We start from the raw sequence: 25,384 nt of genomic DNA, 5'->3' as shown, positions 1-25,384 counted from the left end.
AATTCTTTTATAACAATATGACTTTCACCACCATATTTAATCATTTTAAAGAAATAATTACAAAAGAACTCTACCACAATGTCGTGGCTGCGGTCGTGCGTGTAAACTTCCCACTTCTGCAGAAAGTAATGAAATGTAGACTACGTCCACTGATAGAATGCAGTTTTTTAAATATCCTTAGATAACAAAATCCCCAAACCATAACATTGAAATATTAACAATGTATCATAGATTATGTTGGTAATATCTTGAAACGTTCGCGCCATTGATTCTCATTGGTTGTTATGAAACCCACGCGAAAAATAAATTATATGACATTTCAAATTTGAAACTGAGAGTGCTGTCAAATGATTTAAGCATTTAGATTTGCTATTTTTCATCTTTAGAGCTTTGGTTTGCGTTTCTATGGTTTTAAAAATTATTAATTTTGATCGTGTTGCGATTTTTTGTTTGGAAAAATTAAACCGTTTAGAACAGTGTAAAGTTTGAATTTCCCGCCGTATGACACGAATGACATTTGTTTATGTTTAATCGAGAAATAACTGAACTTGTTTGTTTTCAGCAACGGGTGCCCTTAGATATTTGCTTCGAGAATAGGAATCGTAACGTTATTCTATTTTTGATGTAAAACATTGCAAAGAAAGGAAAAAAAGAAAAATTTTTTGGCTCTAAATTTTAGGTTAACTGTCAGCATGCTCCAATTAATCTACGCTTTAAAAAAGCACAACAATTGACGGTTTCCAACGCCTTCCCAGCCAGGATTTCATTTGAACGCGCGATATGAGTATATCTTTTTTAAGCATGATATAAACGCAAAAGAGTACCAACATTTATTTTTTTCTTTCTCAGGCCAGTCAACCAAAGAATTAAGACATTTGACATAATACTGAAGTGCTGTTTCATTTTTCGGAAAATGAGTACCAATAAGGTATTATTTTAATTTTGGGAAGTCACTGGGGGCTAGATCTGGTGAAAAGGGAAATTCTTATATTTTGATATTTTGATTTCTGAGATATTATGGATGGCAGAATTCATGGGCAATGAATAGCAAAAAAACAAATAACCATGCTTCATGCTTCTTAGTAAATGGGTAAATGCTGAAGTATGTCAAAGGTACGAAAAGGAGAAAAGCACAGAAAGCAGAAAGGAAGTTTTAATAAATCTTGTGGAGGAAAATGATGATCCTTTGGAGAGTGAAAGTGGCAAGATAAGAGAGAGCAAAAAAGATAAAACGGCAAAATAAAGGATAATGAGGGTCAAAAAATACCCGGATGGTGTAAGAAGAAACAAAAAAAAAATGTCTGACAAAAAAGTGAGCACGGACTAATAATGCTAAGTGAAGAGGATTGCAGAACTATGAAAACAATCCAAAGAACTTGTGGAGTTTGGGTAAAAAAATACAAAGTATCATTGTGAAAAGTAGTAAAAAATGATAGTGACGTAAAAAGATGACGGCACTAGGGACAGAGGAGTAGGACAAGGATGGAGGAAATATCATAATTGGGGGAAAATGGAGGATATTAAGTTAATGGATACGTAAAAGAACAACATATGGGTAAACATGCTCGAATTTTATGTGAGGAAGCCCAGCACTCGACAATGGGGGCGACCTCATTATGTCAACCGGAGGCTTTTCCCAATAATTAACGATCGGGTCGCCTTCACCTAACCGAAACATTTAAATTTTCATGAAATTGGTTCGTCATCGATCCTGTCGTAAAAAACCCCCAACAATAAAAAAAGCGTCCAATTTTTATTAAATTAGAAACATGCTAGAATCTCATTAACCATCATACGGCTACATTTCCGCTTCCACTTGTTATAATCGCATTCGGCTAAGTGCAATAATTAAAAAGTAATCGAGCCACCATTACTAATTCACAATGGCCACGATATCTTCATTTCCCCACACGACAAGCCGACAAAACGTCAACCAGGTAACCGGAAAGAGGCCGCATCGGCCGACCGTGATCGATGACTCCGGGAAGCGCGGACAATTCCGGATCGCAGTTTGATTCCTGCCGAAAAAACCCAACGAAACGTAACAGTTGTCGGGATATGAGAAGTTGGCAAATTTCGAATTTATTCGCCGGTCATTTATCATCGGAAACTTCAAGATTTACACGGCGAGATAGAGGAGCGGATTTTTTCCGGGAGAGAAACGCACACAACACCTGGACGGCTCCCCGATAAAATCAACAGTTAGGGAGTTGCGAGCACTTGAAAAATGCATAAATCAGTATTAAAGTTGCCACGAACGGGGGATTTATCGGCGCGATAGTTGCAGGGTGGCCGGCGCATTCCGGGGCTCCGGTCACGGAAATCCACTGTTTACATTGGCAACGGTCGTAATTTTTATCGGCCGACCCGATTTTTTACTCGATCGCCGAAAAGAGTTCGGTTTATTGCACCTGGTAACTGCAAGGGAGTGCTAACAAGTGGAGTCGGGACTTCATGAACTTCCGTTGCCATGACGACTTCATCCACGACTCGAAATGTAATGGAGACGAAGTTACGACGGCGCAGCCACACACAATTTACCAATTTGGATGTCGAAAAATTCCCACTAAATCATACCATCTCGTGAGTGTCCCATGCTGGGCCCATAAACGACAAACCCTCGTTAATTCTGGGCGATTAGCCGGGCCCACTAAAACAGTCGACGTTCCTAATGAAGAATGGCTTTATGTCTCTCGATAAATATGAATAAGGACTGATGCGAGGGCAATAAAGTCGCCAATAAATCTCCGGGAGGATTGGGGTGCGGAAATAAACTCCGGGGTTAAATACCTCGTCGGGTAATGACGCAGACGAGAATTCGGATATTTTGGAGGCCCAGTTTTTCACCCCCCCCCCCCCCCCCCCCCCAGTTAACCGAACCGCCTCCCTGTGTAGCTTGATGCTCGTCATCGCTCAAAGCCCCGAACCTAATTAATTCCATCCGAGGAGTCAAGTTAACAGTTCACTCCGTGTATATCAGTCTTGATGATGTATGGCTGGCACTACTCCATCGCACGCAATCACCTTTGATGATCGCCAAATTAGCCATTTATCAAAATACCTGCATTTAATAGGCCGATAATGAGAGATCTTCAGTCCGCTGCCTCATTTGTTAGCCTTTACCGACGATCCATTTATCACCCCCACAAAAAGCCCAAAGTAGGCAACATAATATTTTCTTGGGGTGGCACCCCTGCAACCATGACCTCCGCAACGGACAATGGGACGAACCCACCCACCCGGGGGAGCCACCCTCCCCAACTGTCTCATTTTTGTACGGCCTCCGTCGATATATTGATCGCAGGCTTCCTTGGCGTTTCTCGCATTTTAATAAAACGCCCTCCAAACTGACATCCATCAGGAGCGTTTTGCTACCAAACGTAATTAAATCTAGCGCCGCCACCATTGTTGTACGCGGCCGGTGTCAGATTCACGTTCGCATTGATCGAAGAACGGCCGACGAAATCGTACACGAAACGGTGTTGTCATGCAAATCGCCATATTAATGGGGTGCAAATTTAAGTCAGGACAACGGAACTTGCGAATTAAAGTTTTAATTAAGTGCGTCGAGGTGGCGGCACCGGAAGTCGATAGTGGTGGCGGCGTGGACGTGTCATTTGCACTTTCCCTCGACCCGTTTCAATGCCACGATGTGTATTCCAGACTGGAAGCAAATTGCCGGACCTGGTTCGATTTTGTAGCGAACTTGCGACCAGCGGATGACATAAGTGGGACGGGGAAATGGATGCGGGGGCAAAAGTCACCACGAATTTCTGGAACGTAAACCTGCCGAGGCGAAAAGGTCGAGGGGCGATGCTGGAAAGCTATTAAAAACAAAAAATACCCCACTCCAGTCCATTGTTGTTATTTTATTATCATATCAAAGCGTAAAAACAGGAGTTCTCCCTTTCGAGAAACCAGAACAGAATTTTAAAACGCTTTCGCCGAAAAATTTTACACAACTATACTGGATTGATAAATGTTGACAACTGGTAATTCAGAAACACGTTCGTGCTTTAAAAAAGATTCTTTTTTTTAAATCATTCAAAAGGATAGATGGGGTGGTGTTTTATGACAAATGTTTTACCTTCGCTTGCCAAATAAATTTTATTTATGTACTCGTTAAACTTCCTTTATTTCATTTTTTAAACATAAAATGATTAAGTGTCTAGTACTGACCACTTGATTGATAATAATACTGGGTTGATTTACGATCACTGTGTAAAAACTTCACTGCAACTGACAATGGAAACATTCACGACAGAAACGCTTTTGCTCCCCCGATTGCCAGTCTGCAGGGGTGGTCTTCGACAATAGGTACATAATCACCAGGTGTTTGTTGCAAATGTCCCTCTTCCACCGTTTTATTCTCTCGCTTGATTTGTATAAAATTTAATAAACCCCCGCTCCACTTTGAAAATGAAATAAAATCAAATAATATCACCAGAATATTTATACAGGGTGTTATTGAAAGTTGTACAGATATTTTAACCACGAGCTACTGGCTTCATGTAGAACTCGGAAAAAATATATAAAAAATTCTATGTCAATGACATTTATTTTTTGAGCTACAATTTTTTTTAATTGCTTTTAGTCTTCTACGTTGTCAAACAACCTCGTAGGTAAAATTTCGGCACATTTTAAAAATACACCCTGTATATCATACTTTATAAAACGTACACCAATGCGGTTTCCTTGTTTTAAAACATATTTCCTATAGGTTACTTCGCATTGGCGTACATTTTATTAAACATGATATACAGGGTGTATTTTTAAAATGTGCCGAAATTTTACCTACGAGGTTGTAGGACAACGTAGAAAACTAAAAGCAATTTAAAAAAAATTGTAGCTCAAAAAATAAATTTTTTGACATAGAATTTTTTAAATATTTTAGCTCGTGGTTAAAATATCTGTACAACTTTCAATAACACCCTGTATTGATTGGTAGTAATTTGTAGATTTCTAGGTCATAAACCTCTTTTACAAATCTTTGGATGACCAAAGTTGAGACGCCCACGACAAGCAGAGGACAAGTAAGGTAAAATTAAATGTGAAATTGAATAATCGACGACATTCTGAGTAGGTTTCATCGAATAATCCAAAAAATGCATGTCAGTATTTCGTAGTGCCATCTTACCAATACGGTACCAGTTGAAGATTGTTTTTTAACGATTTTTGAACTACTAATTAATTGTGTACAACAGATAACTATTTCTCGGCATCTGACTGTCGCCATAAAGTACTCGGGAATTTTATTGAAATCCTAAAAATAGAACTACAGAAGCAGCTCAAGAATGAAAGATAAGAACTAATTAACATTTTTTTCCGAACTGAATGTTTAGAATGTTTGTGCAGTTAGCAAGATCGAATGTTATTAGTCTTAATTTCGGTAAAATCAGATATCGAAAAGATCTCATGTTAATAAAATGTCTGGGGGCAAATTTACATTGACAAACTTTTAATTGCTTACTCTGACGAAAAGGTGGTATGGATCTAGTTTACGTGGTCTTTATCCTATCCTGTTCCTTTGATGTTCTTCAATAAAATTTTCATTGAATCGTGTCTATGTTACATTATAAATTTCATCTCTCTTTCCTTAACCTCTTCCTTCCTCTAATTATGTCAGGGAGTTTGGAGAAAATATCCCAAGGCGATGCAATCGATTTCGGCAACAGCTTTATTTATTTTTTGGCCTCCTCAACTCTAAAAGACATGTTTACACATTTTGAACAACTACAGTATCTCGATTTTTACACTCTAACCAAATTATCTGTTACTTTACCGCACAGAGTGTGTAAAATAACACGAAAATTTTAAACTTTCAGACAGCTTCAAAAAAACTGTAAGTTTACCATAAATAAAGGCCATTTATACTATGACAAGATACCGATACCATTGATCCGTTCAGTTTTCAAAAATGAGCATAATTTAATTGTTTTCATCTAAAGCCTGATGACGCCATCTTGTGGTGTAAATCGTAAGCATGTCAGTTATCGGTGTAATAGCTAACTTTCTGCCATTTCATTAATCAAATGGCAGTCTTTGACAGGTTTTGCAACATTCAAATTTGATTAATACATTACTAATGCGGTAGGCTTCGCGGTCGTGTTTCAATCTAAAAACCTCGCGCTGTAAAATGTAGCCTACCGCATTTGTAATGTAAATAACTATTTCCCTCGTGCAAATCTGTTTTAATTCTATGTACCTATGTATTGTGTACGCTCTGGTATCCCTCAAAGTCCCTTTCTTGGAGCACCAATCTTTCTATTTCCTGTAAATATCTATTTTCTGTTGTCAACTGTGAAATATTGATGTGTGCTGTTACGGATATCATCTTCAAATATTTCAGTAGTCTGTCTCAAGCTTCAAGATGACACCTCTCTTACGATAAGTACAAAATAAATTGAATTTAAATATTTCAAAGTGTAACGCCGACTAGACATGTTCTTCAATACTGTCACAGTAAAATATCTTATGTGTTGATAACATTATGTGATTTGATTGTTATTGTTAATTTGTTTTCAAATATCTTTTAGATCAAAATTTGAATATAGATAGGTAGGAAAGTAGGTACATTGTATGGTGTCCTATTTATCGATACTACGATAATATTAATTTATTCTTCAAAGGATACGCTCGTTGCCTTTTCAAGGTATTAAAATACACATTTATTAGGAACATTTGGAGTGTCTTAATGTAAGAAGAAATAATTTTATTGACCTTGTGTAAGATATTACCTTTCAAGTCGAATGTTAAGGACTTATTAGGTAAATTAAGTTTTTTTTATTCCTCGCCCAAATGCTAGAAATCCATTAACCTTTACCTATGACATCATTAAATTTAACATAATGCTTCGTTGTTTTCTTTATTTAACGAGCAACAAAGAGAAAATGTATCGACATTTTTCCTGTAACTTCTAAGCTTTTTAAAACTGAAATCAACTGAATTCGTCTTTATATTTTTGTTTGGTTTTTCATTATTTCCACTAGAAAACTTCTTAAACTTTTTTACGTTATTATTTGATCTATAGTATAGTTGTTGTATAGTATTTACTCGTATTATTAATTTCTCTGTTCAAATGACATGTTCAAAATGTTTAATAATTTTAATAATTCACCTAAAAATCCAAACAAAGAATACAGTGAGCGGCAAAAGTATGGAATTCATTAAAAATTAAACAAAATTTTTTTCAAAAAAATCTTTGGACAGGTCAATTTTAGTTTATAAAAATACATATTTTAATGCAAAATAAAATTCCAAGCAGTCATTTGTTTTCGAGTTATGACGTCATCGATAGTTTTTTTAAATGGAAGCCCCCAATTTTTTTTCTTGATTCTGATAGCCCTTTTAATTCTCTAAATGCCAGTATGAAAATTTTGTTACCTTACATAAGGAAATTTTTGAGAAAAAAAATAATAAATTTGGAAAAATTAAATTTTATAACGAACAAAAACAAGTCAAAAACTGTGTTAGTAAGTATTTAAAATTATGGAATTAAATGTTCGAATTGCCATCCCCCAGCTTGTTGACAATAAGCAAGTTTAGGAAGAAATTCCCCCTGTTTTAGTTTTATCCCAGCACCCAATCAGAATTAAAATTTCTATACGTTGTGTTTCTGCTAAATGAGTCATTTTCGAAAACGTTTTGGAAAGCAAATAACACATACGAATGAAATTGACAGTAACATTTGAGGGTTTAATTTACCTACTTGATTTTTTGACTTGTTTTTGTTCGTTATAAAATTTATTTTTTCCAACTTTATTTTTTTTTCTCAAAAATTTCCTTATGTAAGATAACAAAATTTTTATACTGTCATTTATACAATTAAAGGGGCTATCAGAATCAAGAAAAAAAATAGGGGGTTTCCATTTAAAAAAACTATCGATGACGTCATAACTCGAAAACAAATGACTGCTTGGAATTTTCTTTGATACTAAAACTTGTATTTTTATAAACTAAAATTGACCTGTGCAAAGATTTTTTTGAAAAAAATATGTTTAATTTTTAAGGAATTTATTCCATACTTTTGCCGCTCACTGTATATCGGGTGTTCATTTAAATTTATCCTCAAAGTAGGCGTCGATTGTGAACGCACCACGGATTACAAATCACAGAGCTGTTTAATTCTAACCTCACTTTTTGCGTTGTTGCCAACTTTGAGGATAAATTATGTCATATATTATGTCAAAATGGTATTGGATGTCTAAATAAAAATATGGTCGGGAGTGCTTTGTCACTAAATCTATTTATTTCCCGTATGCTGTAATTGATGAGACATCGTAGCTGTCACTATTTTATTTATTTAATGTCAAATTTGTGATTGTGTATCTGTGTTTATGTTTTTTCCAAATCTGTTTTCTTTCAAAACTAACTGACATCTATTAATACAAGACGGTTTAGCGAACTGAACAAAAGGCACGTATGGCAGAAAGTGAATGGTTTGTCACTTGGCCAAATGTAACATATTATGCTGGACATACGTTCGTAAAATTATTCAAAGCACCCTCGACAGAATTTTTATTTACACACCCGATAGTTTCCATAATTTCTAGATTTTTCCACTATTATAATTACATTTAACCCAGGGCCACAACAATTCTCATGAATTCTCTTTTGTCGATATACGCTCTGCAAAAAACGAACGAGCAATTTCACCCCAGTACAGTGCCTCTGATTAAAAATTTTTAATTTAGGAACGAAGCAACCGGTATTTATAAATTAAATGTGGAAGAGTTTGTGCGGAAATCCCGCACAATGACTCGACTCCTTAATGTTGAACAAACGGTCTCAGTTAGTTCCGAGCTTAAAGTAAACAAAGTCAGTTTGTGTATCGCAATACGGAGTTGCTGAAATAGTTCTAATGCAATTACGAATATTTAGTTTGTTACACAACTAGTTGGCTTTTTCCGCCTCTCCGGCAAATTTCATTTTGCAACTTTCCATATTCGGCAATTCGGATGCCACCCACGCAGTCCCGAATATTTTTTAATTGTGATTAACAGCAGCATCGGAAGATTTAGCGTTCTTTCTGGTGGGTCGTGTGTGGCACCCGGAACGGCTATTAGGTGTCATAATTAATAGCCCCTCTCCACCGATTTGTCACCTTTTTCTCATCCTCTGATATATCGCTGAGCGGTCACTTTCTCTCTTTTTCCTCATCCTCAAATTTAGTTATAATCGCGGTCTAAACGCTAATCTCCTCTTTTTTCCACGACGAGATCGAGGCGAATGTGAGAACCGTTCCAGCAGTCATGGGAACGAAACTTTTTCGTTAATTGAGTTGTCGAAAAAGCGCTCGCTCTTCTTGTTCACCACCTAACACTAGTCTATTTCCATCTGCGCCTAATCCAGACCCTCCCGAAATAGTCGAGGTGAGCGAGACGCCGAAAAAATCCCATCCTCGTAATTCATAATTTAGCATTAAACCCCAACAGAAGCCGAAAAGACAAAATAAGGAAAAACCTCCGCTTCATTGGGTATTCGCACGCGACGCCGCCTCCACTCCAGGAATACCAATGTACGGGGATCAGAGGGGTTTGCACCGAACTATTTTTGGAGACGGGTGCGCTAATATCTGCATTCCGCCAGCGACATTGGACTTCTTGTGTCGCGGCTGATTGAACAATGGCTACGTGGGCGGCTGTGAATACATCCAATAAAGTAATTTGTCAACGAGCATCAAGATCGAATGCACGTGTGGATGCGGCATGCAATCGACCTGCACGTCACATTTAATTGTTCTGTTATCTGGATGGGTGCATCCCGATCGGAGATCTGGCGCGCGATGCGCACGAACCTGTTCGGGGGCACTTGCAGCTTCTCGATGGTGTGGCCCTTTTATCTCACATCTTAATGTCTCAAATGAAATATCTGCGGTCCGCTTTCGTGGAGCGATTCCAAGGAGGGAGTCGAAACTGATTTATCGGTTTTGATCGAGTGTATGTTATGGAAAACAAGGGCGCAGGATTTGATTAAGGCCACCTGGGCGGCTATTGACAGAGAGGCCGTCTAAGATAAATATGAAGAACGCTAGACACGGTTGGGGCAAGCAGGTGGTCCAATTCGATATATTTTTTTTGGACAAATATCTCTAGAATATGTTTTTGAAAATGTTGTCGAATTTGGAGTATTCAACAACATCCGATTCAAAGTAAAACATTCAAAAGATATTAATTAAGCACAGAAGTAAAAGAGACATTGGAAACTTAAATCATTGAACTTGCCTCATCTTTTACACCTTGGTCGCGAAATACTTTAACATCCTTGAGATTGTCTTGCCTCGGCCGGAAGCGGCCTCGGCGACAATTTTTCTCTCGGTACGTTAAAGAATGACTTCGCGGCCTTGATGAAATATGTAACTATTGTTCAGTCCCTTGAACTACAACATTTAGGAGCCATAAATTGACTCCTAAGGGTCATTCCAATGCTGATTCCTTCAGTGCAGCATTTCTTTTACAAGATGTTATTAAATTACTGGAATCTCATCACATTTTTTGAAAAAGTCGTCAATCCCCTCCGAGATGATACAGGACGTCCGAAACAAACCCTAATCGGGCACCGATCAATCACCCCCGACAAATTCGCGCACCTCGCCCCGACACCCTACAAATCCCCCATCTGCCCCCGCACCCCGGCGTCGTCACAAAAACCAACAAAACTCGGACTTTCGAAAATCGCCCGATCGGGGAGACCGACTATTGATTGATCGTATCGGATGAATCACGATGGGGACGGCAGAGCCGAATCCGAGGGGGAAAAGGAAAAATTCCATTTATTAGCGACATCGGCGATATTTCATCGTTACAGGTTTAAGCGTGGGGGGCGCGATCGATGCCTCCGAGGGCCTAATTGCAACAAAGTGACGGACGAGGGGTCAGCCGACGATCGGCCATTCCACTCCGAAAGCGGTCGGATGGTCAATTAAAACCGCGACAAGAAGGCCTCGAGTACCTACTTGTCGGCACGTTTTGGTAACGGGCCAGAATTATAGCGCCCGGAATTATGATACTGGTTTGATAATTGAAAAAGTTTGGCGTCGGGCCGGAAGTTTCGGGTAATTGGGAAATTATGTGGGGATGCACTCGGCCCGCCGCCGCCGCCGCCCCAAAATGGAAAATTCTTAAGCGAACACAAGTTGACGCAGATGTCGACATTTGTTCGACGAAATTGGACAGATATTCATACGAGCCCTGTCTATCATATTTTTGCCGTCTCGCAGGTATCTCCCCCATTTCTCTGATGAAAATTTCGCGATTCGATGCAGTTTTTTGATCTGACTCATCTGCACTCGCTGCGAAATAGTGACCTCCCCAATTTAAAATTCCCATTAATTTTTTGCCCCTCGACCAATCTGATGTGGCGTTTTTGCGCCACTTAACATCTCAATTAGATCACCAGACTTGCAACACCACCACAGCTGACCCTTCCCCCGCGGGCAAAAGACACTCCCGTGGCGTCTCCGAAACCGTCATGTCCGGCCGGATCAATTAGAAAGATTCGTTTTTAGCGGGGGTTAATTGGACGTATTTTGCGAGGCCCGCGTGCCAGAAGACGGGGGTAAAAATATTGAGGCGATTTGAATTTTAAATATGGCCATGAATATTAATAAAACTCCGGTGAAACGTATACAAAGACCGGAGCGTATAATTAAAAATAAATAAATCAATATAAAGTTTTATAAATACATTAAAGGATAGCGCCTGGATTGAAAATTACCGACAATTTTCCGCTACAATAAAAATCGCGGAACTTCCCAAGTGCCATTCATCTTCATCGTTAAAAATTTCCACATTGATTAATTACCGAAATTAGGTTAGAGTGAGCGCCGTTCGGGCCGAGTCAACTCACTCCGGACCGACTACATAATTTCGTATCAATCAAACGGGAGCCGCCTTTGTTTTTCCCACAATGGCAAAGAAGCAAACAAAGAAAAAGCATTTTCGTCGCGCAAATTAGAACCGCCGCAGCCAAATGAAGTTTAGTCGAAGGCCCGAAATGGCGGACGGCGTCCGGACCGCTCCGGTAATTCGCCGGATCCGGATCGATCGTCCGATATTGAGTCGCAAATCATGTTAGAGGGAAAAAGTGCGGCTCTCGGTCGGGACAAAGACGCCGAGGATCCACCTCGAGACCGCGGTTTTCCTTCGGCGTGTAGCGCCGACTGCTATCTGCGTGCTATATTGATTTTCGCCACGCCCGGCCACCGCGTGCCGTAATACCAAAAGAACACGTCACTTGCAAGGAAACGCCATCGTAGGTCGACCACTTAACATGGATCCGTCCCTTCGATACCTATTAATCACGGCCCGGAACTGTAAACAACGAGATTGTCTCCGTGCTATTAATTGCGACTTGATTCCGCACGACCGGACCTCCGCCTGGGGGTGGCACGAGGACCGTCGGACTCCTGGCCCGCACATGACCACTTCGATAATTATCCGAGGCGGGTCCTGTGGGACCATCAAAAAATTTCCTCGCTCGGAAGATGAGCCATCAAAATTCAGAGTACGTGGGGTGTTTGGCGTGATCATTTCTCTGGCATGCGGTAACTGTCCCGAGACACTTGTTTATTCACTTGCAGGGACGTTTTCTAGAAATTCTAGAAAACTGCACGAACTCATTCCGAATGGAATTTAAATTGGACTTGCTTGTTTAAAAAGCTAATTTTCCATTATTACAACATGGCTTATTTCTTAAAATGAATCCACATTCGTAACACGGCATAAAAATATAGTAAAAATACTTCGTTTTTTTTTTACTGAAAAACGTTACAAAATGATTACTGTGCCTAGCGTATTAATTTCTGTAGTGGTCATGACTCAGGGGCTAGATACCGGCTTATCACCCATACCGCCCTGGTTCGATTCCCGGTTAAATCATCAGTTTTTTTCAAATCACTACCATCTTTCGGAGGAGATGTAAAGCTGTCGGTTCCGGCTACTTACTTAGTAGTGGTCGTTAAATCATGTTAGAGGCGCTTTCGCGACCTGAAAACTTCTAGCACTTAGCCAGAAGGTATACGATTATTATTATTATTAATTTCTGATCAAAAACTAATAATCGAAAACAGAGGTCTGATAAAGTATTCCTTTTGCTGAGCTTTCAAAGTTTTGGAACCACTGATCTCAATCATTCGTTTTCAATATTTAAAAAAAAAAATAATACGTTTCTTTTTTGAGATTGCCGACACTGCTGAAATGATGGAGGGAACGTTGACTTATTCTACAGTGTGGAATAAAATGATTTACATCTAGTTACCTTTGCATTACCCTTGTAAAAATACGAAATGCCGCTCTACAACAAAAAGAAAGCCTAACCTCAAAATATTCCAAAATTCCAAATGTGATTTTTTGCGAAGGGATGATATGAATGCAAAGTAGAGATTGAAATTAAAAAGGAGCTAACAAAAGCAAGTCACAGCTAGTGTTAAAAGTGGCCACCAACGTTTGTTAATTCAATTTAGTAAATTGTAACAATTGTCAATTCGATTGATGATATTTATTGACAGAACTAATCGTTCGGCACTTCAAAAAAAAAAAGTAGAGCGGTACAGGAAAATTTACATGTGCAAAAATTCCAAAGGTAACTAGATGTAAATCATTTTATTCCACACTGTAGATTAAATATCTAGATTGATACCCCCGCTCTTAAAATCTATGCCCTTTTACTAGATTATCTATATTCTGCGTTAAGGGTCTGCTTTGGATTCCAAACTATCTTTTAAAAATTGTTCGGAAGTATTTGAACACTTATTGTAAGCGCGAGGTTCGAATAAAAAAAATGTTTCGGTTCGCTGAACATTATCGAAGGAAATTATCCTAAAATGTTGTAGTAAATAATAAATAAGGGAAAACTGTTGTGAAGTTTATTTGATCCTAAACAAACTCGATCCTGTAGAAACTTTGACCTTACAGTAAATTTGATTCGGGGTAAATTTTATAAAACCTTTCCGTAATTATTATGTCTAATAAAAAGCTAATTTCAACACATTTTGTTCAACAAAAGCGCCCACTGTATTTGACGAATATGGTGCCGGGATACGAAATTATTCTGCCCCCGGGCAACGATGTCTCCCGCCCCCTCTCACGCCGAAATAATTTTTGACAAAAAAAAAAGGAAACAGGTTAATTTAATAAAGCAGAAATTTAAATTTATACAATCAAATATTAAATACAAACACCGTTCACGTTGTTTTGGCATAATGGGAGGCCATGATTTATTGTTTTACCGTTGGACACACTGTTGGATTTCCGTCACTAAAGAGCCTGACATGCAGACGTATCAAAATGAACATAACATTTTGCTGAATTTCCCGCGACCTCTGAGTATTCTTCTATTGTAAACTAGTACAACTGACAACAATGCACTAGACATTGACGCTATTTAGAACCTCAAACTTAGAAAAACATAACCTAATTCAGCAGACAGCTTTACTGCCAAATTAAATGCAAAATTTCCAAGGCCTTCCGTTATGTCAAAACAACGTGAAAGCATTTTAAATTAAAATTCCAAAACCCTAACCTAAAAAATGGATTGAGTCATAACATGTTGCTCAGGGATGCCAACCTACTAAATTGTTTCACTCATTTATAGTCACGGGGTACTTTACAGCAAAGTAACTTTCCTTGTTAAAATTTTATTAGATCATTCACAAAATGCTGCATTTTTTATTTATTATTTAACGAGTCAATTAAGTTAAAAATTTGTGTTTATTACAGTGAAATTTATCTTCTACAAAATTTAACTAGAAAATAACCAGGTTATTCAAGAAAAATCAAAATTGGCATTTTTACTTTAAATTTCTTTATCAGCAAATCAAAAATGTATTATTGTTAGTTGATTGTTTTCCATTTATATCTTCACCATTATAATTTTTTCGACAACTAAACTGGACGTAAGTAATATTAAATTTGAAGTGTGGGAATAGAGTGAAAAAATTCGAAACGTTAAATTTTTAAAGAGTATTTTAAAAATCCAAAAATGGGCATGTTAACGTGTACTCACCCAATAAGCATTCTGGAAATAATCGTAGTGTTAAAAACAACTATTCGCAGTAAAAAGAGGTTAATAAAAAAATTTGGTGAAATACAAAAGCCCATTTTATATCTGCGGAATGTGTGTAATTTCTAGTTCGTGAAAAGCACAATATTGTGTCATGCAATGGTAGTGGATTTAATTGCTTTGAGAGATTAAAAAATTAGCGGACATTTTACATTTTTATCGAAACGACACCAGAAAACTCCAGATGAAATAGAAAAGCGTTCAGATCCTAGAGCCGCTCCTGTTCTGACAGGCAAAATCCTTTTTATAGCACCGACAGGCGAGTGTCGACACCGGACCAGTTCGCCAGACACATCAATACTTGGTCCAACTTCTTTGGGTCGCTTTTGGTAAAAACGTCCCCACCAGCTCGTCATAAATTCCGTCCCCTTTTTCGCGATTTGTCTCAGCCGACACCGGCAATTCCGGAAAATCGCGAGACAATCGGCCATCGTTCCCCGCTGATGGCTCCGTGTTGGTTCCGAACATCTCATATTATTCACTTTATCGCCGCCAATAATGCGAACTTCTCGCCCCCGAAGGCGATAAATCGAGCGCTTTGTCGAGACGGGCCGGAACGGATGTTCACGTGCTCCAGGCGAAGAAAGAGTGTCGACTTCGCGATTTTATTAACGCGGATTCTTCGAGCGCGACGCAATTAGGAGGAGCGACTGCCGAGGTGCCGGAGAAAGGAGGCGCAACAACATCTTTTCTCCGGTCCTGTATATCAATGCGATCTCCAAAGCCGATATCAAAAAATCGTTTACGACGGGATCGCCCGCCGACAAGGGATAACCTGAGGAATTTCCATTTTCCCGGGGAAAACTCATGTTTTATGATGCACTCCGGCCGCTCGAGAATAATAAAATAATTCGCGGGAAGTTTTCCGAAATTGGGGCCGACGGCGGCTCTCAATACGGTCGCCGCCGAATTTATCGCACGACAACGCGCGTTGCTCGACGCTCCGAAGTAATACAAACATGAAATTGACTTGTTTCATGTGGAAAATCTCATTACTGCTATCTCTTCATCGAAGAGAGAATGTTGAACAGATCCCGCTGCTGATAGGTCGCACAATGAAACAAATAATTGCTGTCAGTATCGGTGCGTTTCGACGCCGAATTCGGTACCATCAGGATAATGACTGCATCTAATGAGCTTTTGACGGTGATTGTTTGGTGGGCGGTCGGTTCGTTATTGATCGTCTTCACCGACGACGCTACAAGAAAATTAAAAATCCACAATCCAGTTATCTGGATTTCATCTCGACAAAAAATCCAATTAAAGTAAATTATCGCATATTAATTTGACGTAAATTCTATCTGAACGGGCGATCTCCTGGCGCAATCAAATAATCGCCGAAATTTTTCTCGGATTCCGGAGCGCACCGGACCGGCTCAAATGAATCCATAAACAGTCCAATTCGGCCCACTGACATCGATTAATTAGCCCAAATTATGCCATTAAAGTCGCATAAACAACAAATCAGAAAATCCGTTGGACCGGAATTAATTCGTCAGGACCACGCAATCCGGAGAATTATTCAGTCAACAGTCAAAATTTTCTCCTCATTCGGAATTTATAAGCGGCGCCCCGCGAGACCCTCCTCGCCTGTCGTTATCAGTGCGCGCCTCCCTCAATTATTCACGGCGTCGGCGGCGGCACACCGGCCCTAAATTCTTGATGGAGCGCCGCCGATTTGATCCGGAAAAAAATCGATCGAATTGTTGTTTTCGGAACGGCGGCATATTAGCTCGCGCTCGACCGCAATTTATTACAGAAATCTTATTTGGGCGGCGGGCAAGCGCACCAAACGAATTTATCGGCGAAAAGCTCAACTTCCCACCCGTGAGCTTTTTACCCGCCTTCCACAATACACATTCGAGACGGCGGAGCCTAATGCGGATAATTCAATTCTCAACTTTACGTTTCTACGTTTCTGGCGTGTTGCGTTTACATAAGGAGGCGAGGGGCGGCTCCTCGGCCGTCCCCAACTTGTTTGCGCTTAATTTTTACCTTGCGGAAGACATTCCCAGTCCTGGCGCTCTTTCGATTCCTTTTAATGAGCCCGACATAACTTTCCTCGACCGATGTAATGAGTTACATCCACAGATTCCACACTAATTCAAGACTTCATACAGCACTCTACAAGTCACGGTCCTTGGAAAAAAAATCTAGCATCTACACCCAGTACTACTCGACACGATCTACAAGTCACGCGAAAATGGAATATTTCGCGGCGCCCTTTTAGACATCTCTCGCGTCTAAACTATCGCGCGTTCAAATGAAATCCTGGGCTGAATAGGCATTGGAAAAAGTAAACCGTTTGGAACAGTGTAAAGTTTGAATTTCCCGCCGTTTGACAAGAATGACATTTGTTTATGTTTAATCGGGACATAATTAAACATGTTTGTTTTCAGCAAAGGGTGCCCTTAGATGTTTGCTTCGAGAATAGGAATCGTTAAGTTATTCTATTTTTAATCTAAAACATTGCAAAGAAAGAAAAAAAAAAAAGATTTTTTGGCTCTAAATTTTAGGTTAGCTGTCAACATGCTCCAATTAATCCACGCTGTAAAAAAGCAGAGTGACTGGACTATTACTGACTCTCTGTTGGCATCCCATCGGGGGTGCTAATTAAACGCGCGATCCCACCGGATCCGCATCCCCCGATGGATTTCTTCATTCCGATGGGTTGGCGGAATTTGGTGATTATTCGCTGTAAAAACTGGCGCGATGCTTAATTAGCCGGAATTTGAACCGTTCGCGAAATTGTTATAAAGGGGAAATGACGACTAATAAACTGGCAAAGTTGAAACCGACTCGATCTCCCTGTCCCTCCCGGATAACTTAACCATATATTCCGGAGCATTCAAATTTGAGACCATCCGCTCCAGTGTGTTGCTTCGGAACTAGTTTAACAGCACGATCCTCACCTCTCGCGCAATCAAGCAATTTATTTTTCCTGGGGCCTCGAGAAACACAAATTTGCATCTCCCGCGAGCGGCTCCCAATCAGTCCGTTGTATCGGCGCCACGGTAGGTGTATTAAATTTAAGACGTTGCGTTTTGGACCGTAAAAAACATAATTTCGGTGTGGCCCGACCCGACAAGACGTAATTCTCGGCGGGACACATGTTTATTATTTTTTTAACGTCCTGATTGAGGCGCTTTTTGTGGGACACCTGAACGGCGAAAATAAATAGAAACGGGAAGGGAATAATAGAGACATGACGAAATTAGATAACGACCTCTCCAACACCGATAATTTTAGAACAACCGTTCCTTATTACTCGATTTATTCGAAACGCTAACCTGAATGTTTATTTTAATCGGGACGCTCCGAATAAATCGCGTTAATTTGGAGAGAAGTTAATTTCCAGGCCGCAATCCCGTCCGAAGCGATTAGAAAATCATAATTGCCCATAAAGAGCTCCGGCATCGTTTTGATTTGGAATTTGTACCAAAGGAATTGGAGTTTTATTCGTCTGTAAAGGAATTCTCGAATCGGGAACACAATTATCCGGTGGAATTTAAATTCGTCGCTGTCACATGCTCCACATGGAAATTAAGCGCGATGGGAACCACCGCAACAACAATTAAAAACGCCAAAACAATAAAACTTCTCCGTCGAGTAATGAATATTTAAAATGTCACGCTGGTCGTCGGTCGTTTTAATTAGGATGGCGACGCGTTCTAGTCATCCCCGCACCAATTGTCGTTAACGAGTGCAATTCAAGATCCTTGCGAAATTTTCACAAAAAAATGTTGGCACTTGACGCGCCAGAGTGCGGTCTCTGATTAGACCGCACGTTTATCCCGACACGCGCGACCCACATAAACCGCGCCGAGTCGAAGACGAACACCTCTGCGGCAAACTTCTTGCCATCAAAATTTATTTAAAAAGTTTCGTCCAACTTCGGGACGTAATTTGGGCAACGTTTTAATTATTCAACGTCGTTCTTGCCACAAGCACAAATATTTTCATCTGTAACGGTTGCGTCACTCGTCAAACTTCTTGCGAAAACAACGTTTGCTGATTTCACAAACAACGAAGCGAGAGACGGAACAGTGAAATGCGAAATGATCACAAATGGTTCACACATGCACAGAGATAAATCAGCACGCGTGCACCGACAAGCTAAGACGAGAATTTATTTGTTTTGGCGGGACACGTGATACAAATCGTGCGGTCTAATCAGAGACTCTGGTTGTGTTTCTCGCGGTTGTACGGTTGGACAGAGATGAGACATTTTAGATGACGCAAGTGTAGGAAAAATTAAAAATCGACTTACCGCCCTTCTCTGCGTTGGTGATGGTGACCCAAAAGTCGATGGTCTTCTCGGGGCCCAACTCCTCGTAATCCCACTTCTTCTTGACTCGCACGGCCCCATTAGGATCGACCGTGACCCAGGGGTTTTCGTCCCTAATCTTGAACGTTTCCCTGTCAGTTTCCTTTTCCAATTGAAAAACATTCCGTCCGTCGGTGTCGCCGTCGGACTCGGTAAATTCGATTCGTTTGGTGGGTCGCACCGCCCTCGTGACCCTTCGTTTACCTCTGTGCAATTCCCTCTCGGCCAGCTCCTGCAGGTCCAAATCCAGCTCGACCTTTGACGATTCCGGGGGCTTGAATTTGAAGAGGACTTGAGCGGGACGCGGAGACGTCCGACTCGGAACTCTCAAATCGTGCGCTTCCACCACCAACTCCAAGTCGACTTCTTCGGCGGGTTCCTCGCTCAAGAGCAAGTCGCCGGTTTGGGGGACGATCACTAGGTAGTTGGTGGGCGTGGCGAGCTTGTAGGCGACTTTGTCGCCGTCGGCGTCCGTGGCTTCCACCTTGCCGATCGACGAGAAGCGCTTCCAGGAGGTGGTGACGTTGTCGCCTTCCAGAGAGTCGTCCCCGACGACGAAGCGGTACACTTTCTGCGAGAACACCGGACTGTTGTCGTTCTCGTCCTCCACCTCGATCACCACGTTGGTGACGGCCTTGTTGACCCCGATGGGGTCGCTGGCCTGGATGGTCAGCACGTATCTGGCGTTCTCCTCGCGGTCCAGGACCTGCGCCGTCACCACGTCGACCCCAGCTTGGTTGTCGCTGACCGTCACGTTTTGCAGCACGTCCCCCGTCAAGCTGTGCCTCAGCTCGAAGGCCTGGGCGGCGTTGCCCCCGATTATGCTGTAGGTGATGGGCACCGTCGTCAACCCGCTCGCCGCCTGGAGCACCGGCAGCCCCCCGATCTTGGTCCCGGCCGGAGAGTTCTCCGCGACCCGGCCCAACACCTCGTCATTGTCCGATTTGAAACTCAACATGTTCCGCCTGTCCAACACGTACAACTGCAACATGTGCGTCTTGGTGTTGTTGCCGTCGCCCTCCAGGACCAGGAGGTCGATAGGTCGGTTCACCAACGGACTCACGTCCGACACGGTCATTATCGAACCGTCCTCGAGCATCGTGAAAAACTGGGAAAAACCGGAATCGAGCAGCCGGTAGTTCAGGCCGCTGTTGTACTTCTTCACGCTGTACCCCGGATGGGCGTCGTGGGGGATCACTGACACCGACAAAGTCGACGCGATCCACATCGACACCAACAAAGCCAAGGTGGCTCCCATCTTACTGCGCCGCATCTCACCGCCACATCGGAGTTAAGGCCCTGCAAAAACGAACGCTCATCACCTGCGGCACACCACTCAAGACAACGTCAATCACCAACGACTAATAAATTTGTTGTTGTAACGCAATCGAGATTCATTTCATCGACACCCGCCATCAATCACCAACAACTTATTCAAATTTTAACTCATTACACCAACAGCTCAAGGGTTATCCAAGTTATTATTAAATATCTATGGTATGTATGTATGTATGTTTGCATATATGTAATTGTCCCGAAACCATTAGCTTTGTTGTTTTGGGGCCGTAAATTTTTCGATTTGTGTAAAAAGCCGAACCCTGCCAGCCTCTATCTCGGCCGTTTCGCAACGATGACGCAAAAATTTGAGCGGCGACGTCCCCGGAATACCGAGGAAAGGGGACGCGAACAAGGGACAAGAATAAATCTTCTCGGGTTATTCCCGGCCGTTCTTTGTTGGGTTTTTGCTCCACCAACCGCACTGTTTATCAAAGTGCGCCCCACTTTTACAAATGGGATGCTAATTCCCGCTGTAGCGCCAATTATCCGCAATCACCGGGTATACCCGACAAAGGCGTTGCATCTCCGTATGTGTGTATGTGTGTGCACGAGTATTGATCGAACTTTCATAATTTAACACTGGTACACCTTGCCCGGAGCTTAAGCCGCAAGTCGGAGGATGAACCCGCAAAAACGCACCAAGACGGTGTAATTAACGTAAGAGTTTACACAACGATAATTACCCTGACGGGTTCCCACAGCACAATGAGCAATCACCGAATGAAACTTATCGATGTGGAAGCGGTGGGTGCGGCCGCACTTCCGACCCCTAGGTCCGAAATTGTGTGAAGGGGGCTTTATGCAATTGCACACCTGTAAAATTTTATTTAATCCGCGCGACAAAGTGGCCCCGGCTTTTGTCTTTGCTTACACAGTTGTTGAACAATTTCAACGGCGGCTGTTGTAATCCCGGATGAAAAATGATATCCCCTGTATAAAATAATAATGGGTAACTTATAGGCATTGTCGACGGCGGTTCGGCTTTCAAAAAATTAATTACGCGGTGAACTCTGCAATGTCGTAATTAGGTGAGGCGTTGTCGGGGATTAATTTGTCTTGGAAATCTGTGCCGGCGCCAGGTAATCACTTCCCCTTTCCAGCGAGGGTGAGCGCGGCTTCACCGCGTAAAAGCGCCTTTACTTGTCGCGACAAGTGACAGTTCTCTGTGGAGCCGTTCCTAACCTAACTTCCGAGATGCGATCGGAATCGAGCGTTTTTGGGTCAGATGCACTCCGTGGCGGGCAAATTAAACACACGAGATCCTCTCCGCCGCCGATAAGAAACCCATTAAGGCGAGCCGTGCAGCGGCAGAATGCGAATTACGGATTTGCCGCAAATTCATCAGCGGCGGCTCCTCGAATGGGAGCGATCAGGAGGTCGTTCCGCAAGTGTATCCGGACGTAATTGGATCGCTCGGGGGCGCATTGTCCACAAATCAAACCGGGAATAATCGTCAGAAAACTACATGAACGTGTACATCCCGGCTCGTAAAAGCCCGGCCACCCTGCGACTATTTGTAAAATTTATGTGGGCCCGCACCGTCGTTACGGTGGTCGGGTGCGGACCTGCGAGCCTTCCTGCGATAACCCCGCACAAAATTAGATTTGTTTAATTTCGGCAATTAGTTTTATCATTGCGAGGGCGCCGCACGAAAAAATCGCCGACGTGAAAGTGGGCGAGGGAAAATCAATGAGCGGCGGGAGACACCACCTCCACGAGGAGGGCGGCGCTCCCCGAGCGGAAGTCGCTCTGTTTGGTTTTTATTTCGTCATGGAGAGGTTTAGCGTTAAGCGATTTCTGAAATCGACACCGACACGGATTTGCATCGAACACCGTCGACCGGGATCAACCGCCTTCGTGGGAACTCGAAGCTCCATCGAATATTTATCGAGCCCAAAACGAGCGAATAATTGGGCCCGGCTCGGCAGGTCCATCAAAAATGCAAGTTGCGGCGCCAATTTCGAACGTCAAAAAACCGATCGGATTACCGGATCGGCTGTCCAATCGATCCGGGTGAAAGCGGCGCCCTAATTGAAAAGCAAATCGGCACCGGGCGAAAAATTCGTCTGCTCAATCTAATGACAGATTGGCCGGGAAACTAGTCCGGGGGTGAGACGCCGCCGCAGCCGAATTAATTCGTACGCCGTTAGCCGCCCCCTTATCGTTGACATCTCGAGCGGACACTTGAAACTTTTTTATTGCGCTATTTTTGGGAACGCACCCCCGAGATAAATACCGAGTTATGTAGTGGAAAAGTTGGAGGATGACGCACAAACGAGGTTAGGAAACAGCGGCTCACTCGGAAAATTTAATTGACACGTGCCCCGAAACAATACACTAACGATTACCAAAATAATCGAATCGTAGACATCCAAGTGGAGATCTGTGGCACTTGATTCATCAAGAATTTTATCCCATCTAGACTAATAACGTGTGTTCAAAAAAAAATGTACTAGATGGGGTGGTGCTTACTCTTGTTTCAGATGACGTATGGCGCAGCTTCATCAGCTGTCGAATTGTTCGTGAAACAGGAAGCATACGCGGAGAATGGAAGTGGATCATCAATAGGAATTTCAGAAACCGGTGTTATAATTAGGGAAATAATATGTATAAAATAAACCAAAAACTTTAATTTCAACAGATGAACGTGTGATCACTGATCAAAATGAGCTTATGCATCTGAATGACAAGACTTACGTTCAGAAAAGAAAGAAAACCGGGACCTGCTTGACCACAAATTTATCTGAACACGCGTTACATTAAAAGTATCTAACAATCCAACTCATTGAAAAAAAATTACAGGGTATAAGAGCTGTCAAAAAGAAGTTTTCTTCAGAAAATATCTCTTTATCTTTTTTTATTATCTTTTCTCTTTTGTCATGATTATTAACTGCCGAATAAAAACATCATCTAGCTGGAAGAAAGCTTCCGATGTGGGTGCTTTTTGAGGGGACAGTGACCGGACTATAATTTTGTGTGTGCGAGTGAGGCGAATCTGGCAAATCTAGAGGCACAATGTCGCTATTTATCCATTTGTTTTGTTAAGCTGTCACTTGTCAGTGCTACTCGTATTTAAAATAAATAAATACTTGAGGCGGCGCACGTTTACATATTGGAGGGTTCCTTTTCAAATACGCCGTTGACAACATCACAAAAATCTGATCAATTTTGAAATATTTACAATGTGCACACGAACGAAGCTGACACACGGGGCCGCTCCTTTCACATTATAAACCGATTTGGATTGATTGACGCAAAAACACAAAAGCAAAGAATGGACGGCAAACACGACGGAAACGACAATACACAAACTGACATCTCGAAAATTGAACGTAACGAAAACCACACACCGAAAAACGCGACCAGGCCCTGTACGACGTGCACGCACGTCGTAGATGCCGTCGCACGACGCGAAAAATTCACGTGACGCGGACAACGCCTACTTTGACTAATTTTTTTTAACGAAAATTAATGCAAATATGGCGACCAGTTCTGGCAAAAGTTTGTACGGTGCACAGTCGAGAAACTAATTAACTTGAGTGCACTCCGGTATTTAATTAATTTCCACGAGAGCAGTCGAAAGTAATAAAATTTTCAAAAATTCGAATCGGTGCGAATGTCAAAGCGAGACGAGTTGGGTGGCAGGACTGAATCGATAAATGTAGGACGGGATCGCACCCCCATGAGATATTTAAAATGGTGCAATTTTCCGAACGCGAGTTAATCAACGATGAAGGTTATTGTAATGGGCCCCCATTGTGGGGCGCCGCTGACGAGTTTTTGGCGATGGTGTGTTAGTTGTTGGGGTGGGGGGGTTGATTTACGGTGGGTGAACGAAGTCGTCGGGAATAAATAATTTGTGCATCGAGGGCCTCGAAAGATGCGGTTTGTTGGGGGTGGCGTGCGCGCGCGAGTTTGCTGGTCCACGGTGTATAGTCCACGTGAGGGTCTATTGATCCGGCGATCGATCCGGGAGCGGAAATAGTCGATGAATGAGTGGGAAAAGTGCGCACTGTGTGCATTTTCCGGTTGGAAGGCGTCCAATTGCGAGTACTCCGAAATAGTGTGTCGGGGGGCGAAAAATCAATAGGTCTAGCCGCGTGAAGCACCGGCGGCGCGAATGACTCCGCTTTATTTACATCCAGAACTAATAGAAAACACCCCCCGCCGGGGGCGGCGAGCATGTGCGCCGACCGGGGCGGGCGGCCGAGACACGCACCGTGCACGTTTGGCCCCCAAGCCCGCACAAAATCAATAAGGGCCGCGTTCGCGGCGCTGCCGCGATTTCGGCCGCGCTCTTTGACGTCCGCCGCCGCCGACTTACTCTTCAATGCAGTCCGAATAGGGGCGGTTTCGGTGCCGGCGACGTCGACTCCTCTCCCGGCACTGCAGCGGCGTCCTCTTTAAGTCAGACCGCTCACTGTCATGCCTGGACACACGCAAAACACACCAGTTTCACTAAGAACTATCAAAACACTAGTCATCAGCCAACTACTGCAGCATCTTCCTCAAAACAAAACCCGTGTCGATACTGTCCCAGCGAACTGTGTTCGCGCAGATGGGACGCCACTCGGTTACGACGGCGGACGAACAACGACGACGCCCCACGAGTCGGCACAAAATGGCCGCCGCCGGCTATGCACCCTCCGACGCGAGCAG

At 42.3% G+C, this 25,384-nt stretch overlaps 1 protein-coding gene across 12 annotated transcripts in view; it reads right to left on the bottom strand.

The window, feature by feature from the left end:
* The window catches only part of CadN (Cadherin-N), a 224,392-nt gene extending 199,102 nt beyond the window's left edge, over positions 1 to 25,290 (bottom strand). For 5 of the 12 annotated variants that reach the window (XM_069048246.1, XM_069048250.1, XM_069048255.1 and 2 more), the window contains exons 1-2: positions 25,050 to 25,288; positions 19,331 to 20,686 (exon numbers count right to left, since the gene is read on the bottom strand). In XM_069048246.1, the coding sequence (XP_068904347.1) occupies positions 19,331 to 20,660 (1,330 nt within the window). In that variant the 5' untranslated portion in view covers positions 20,661 to 20,686; positions 25,050 to 25,288. Of the gene's footprint in view, positions 1 to 19,330; positions 20,687 to 25,049 lie in introns of all 12 variants that reach the window. The other 7 variants (XM_069048248.1, XM_069048252.1, XM_069048256.1 and 4 more) reach the window with 3 other exon arrangements.
* Between the last annotated feature and the right edge of the window lie 94 nt (positions 25,291 to 25,384).

This window comes from Tenebrio molitor, chromosome 5 (assembly GCF_963966145.1).
Source record: "Tenebrio molitor chromosome 5, icTenMoli1.1, whole genome shotgun sequence".
Lineage (NCBI taxonomy): Eukaryota > Metazoa > Arthropoda > Insecta > Coleoptera > Tenebrionidae > Tenebrio > Tenebrio molitor.
This window is presented reverse-complemented; position numbering and strand designations above follow the sequence as displayed.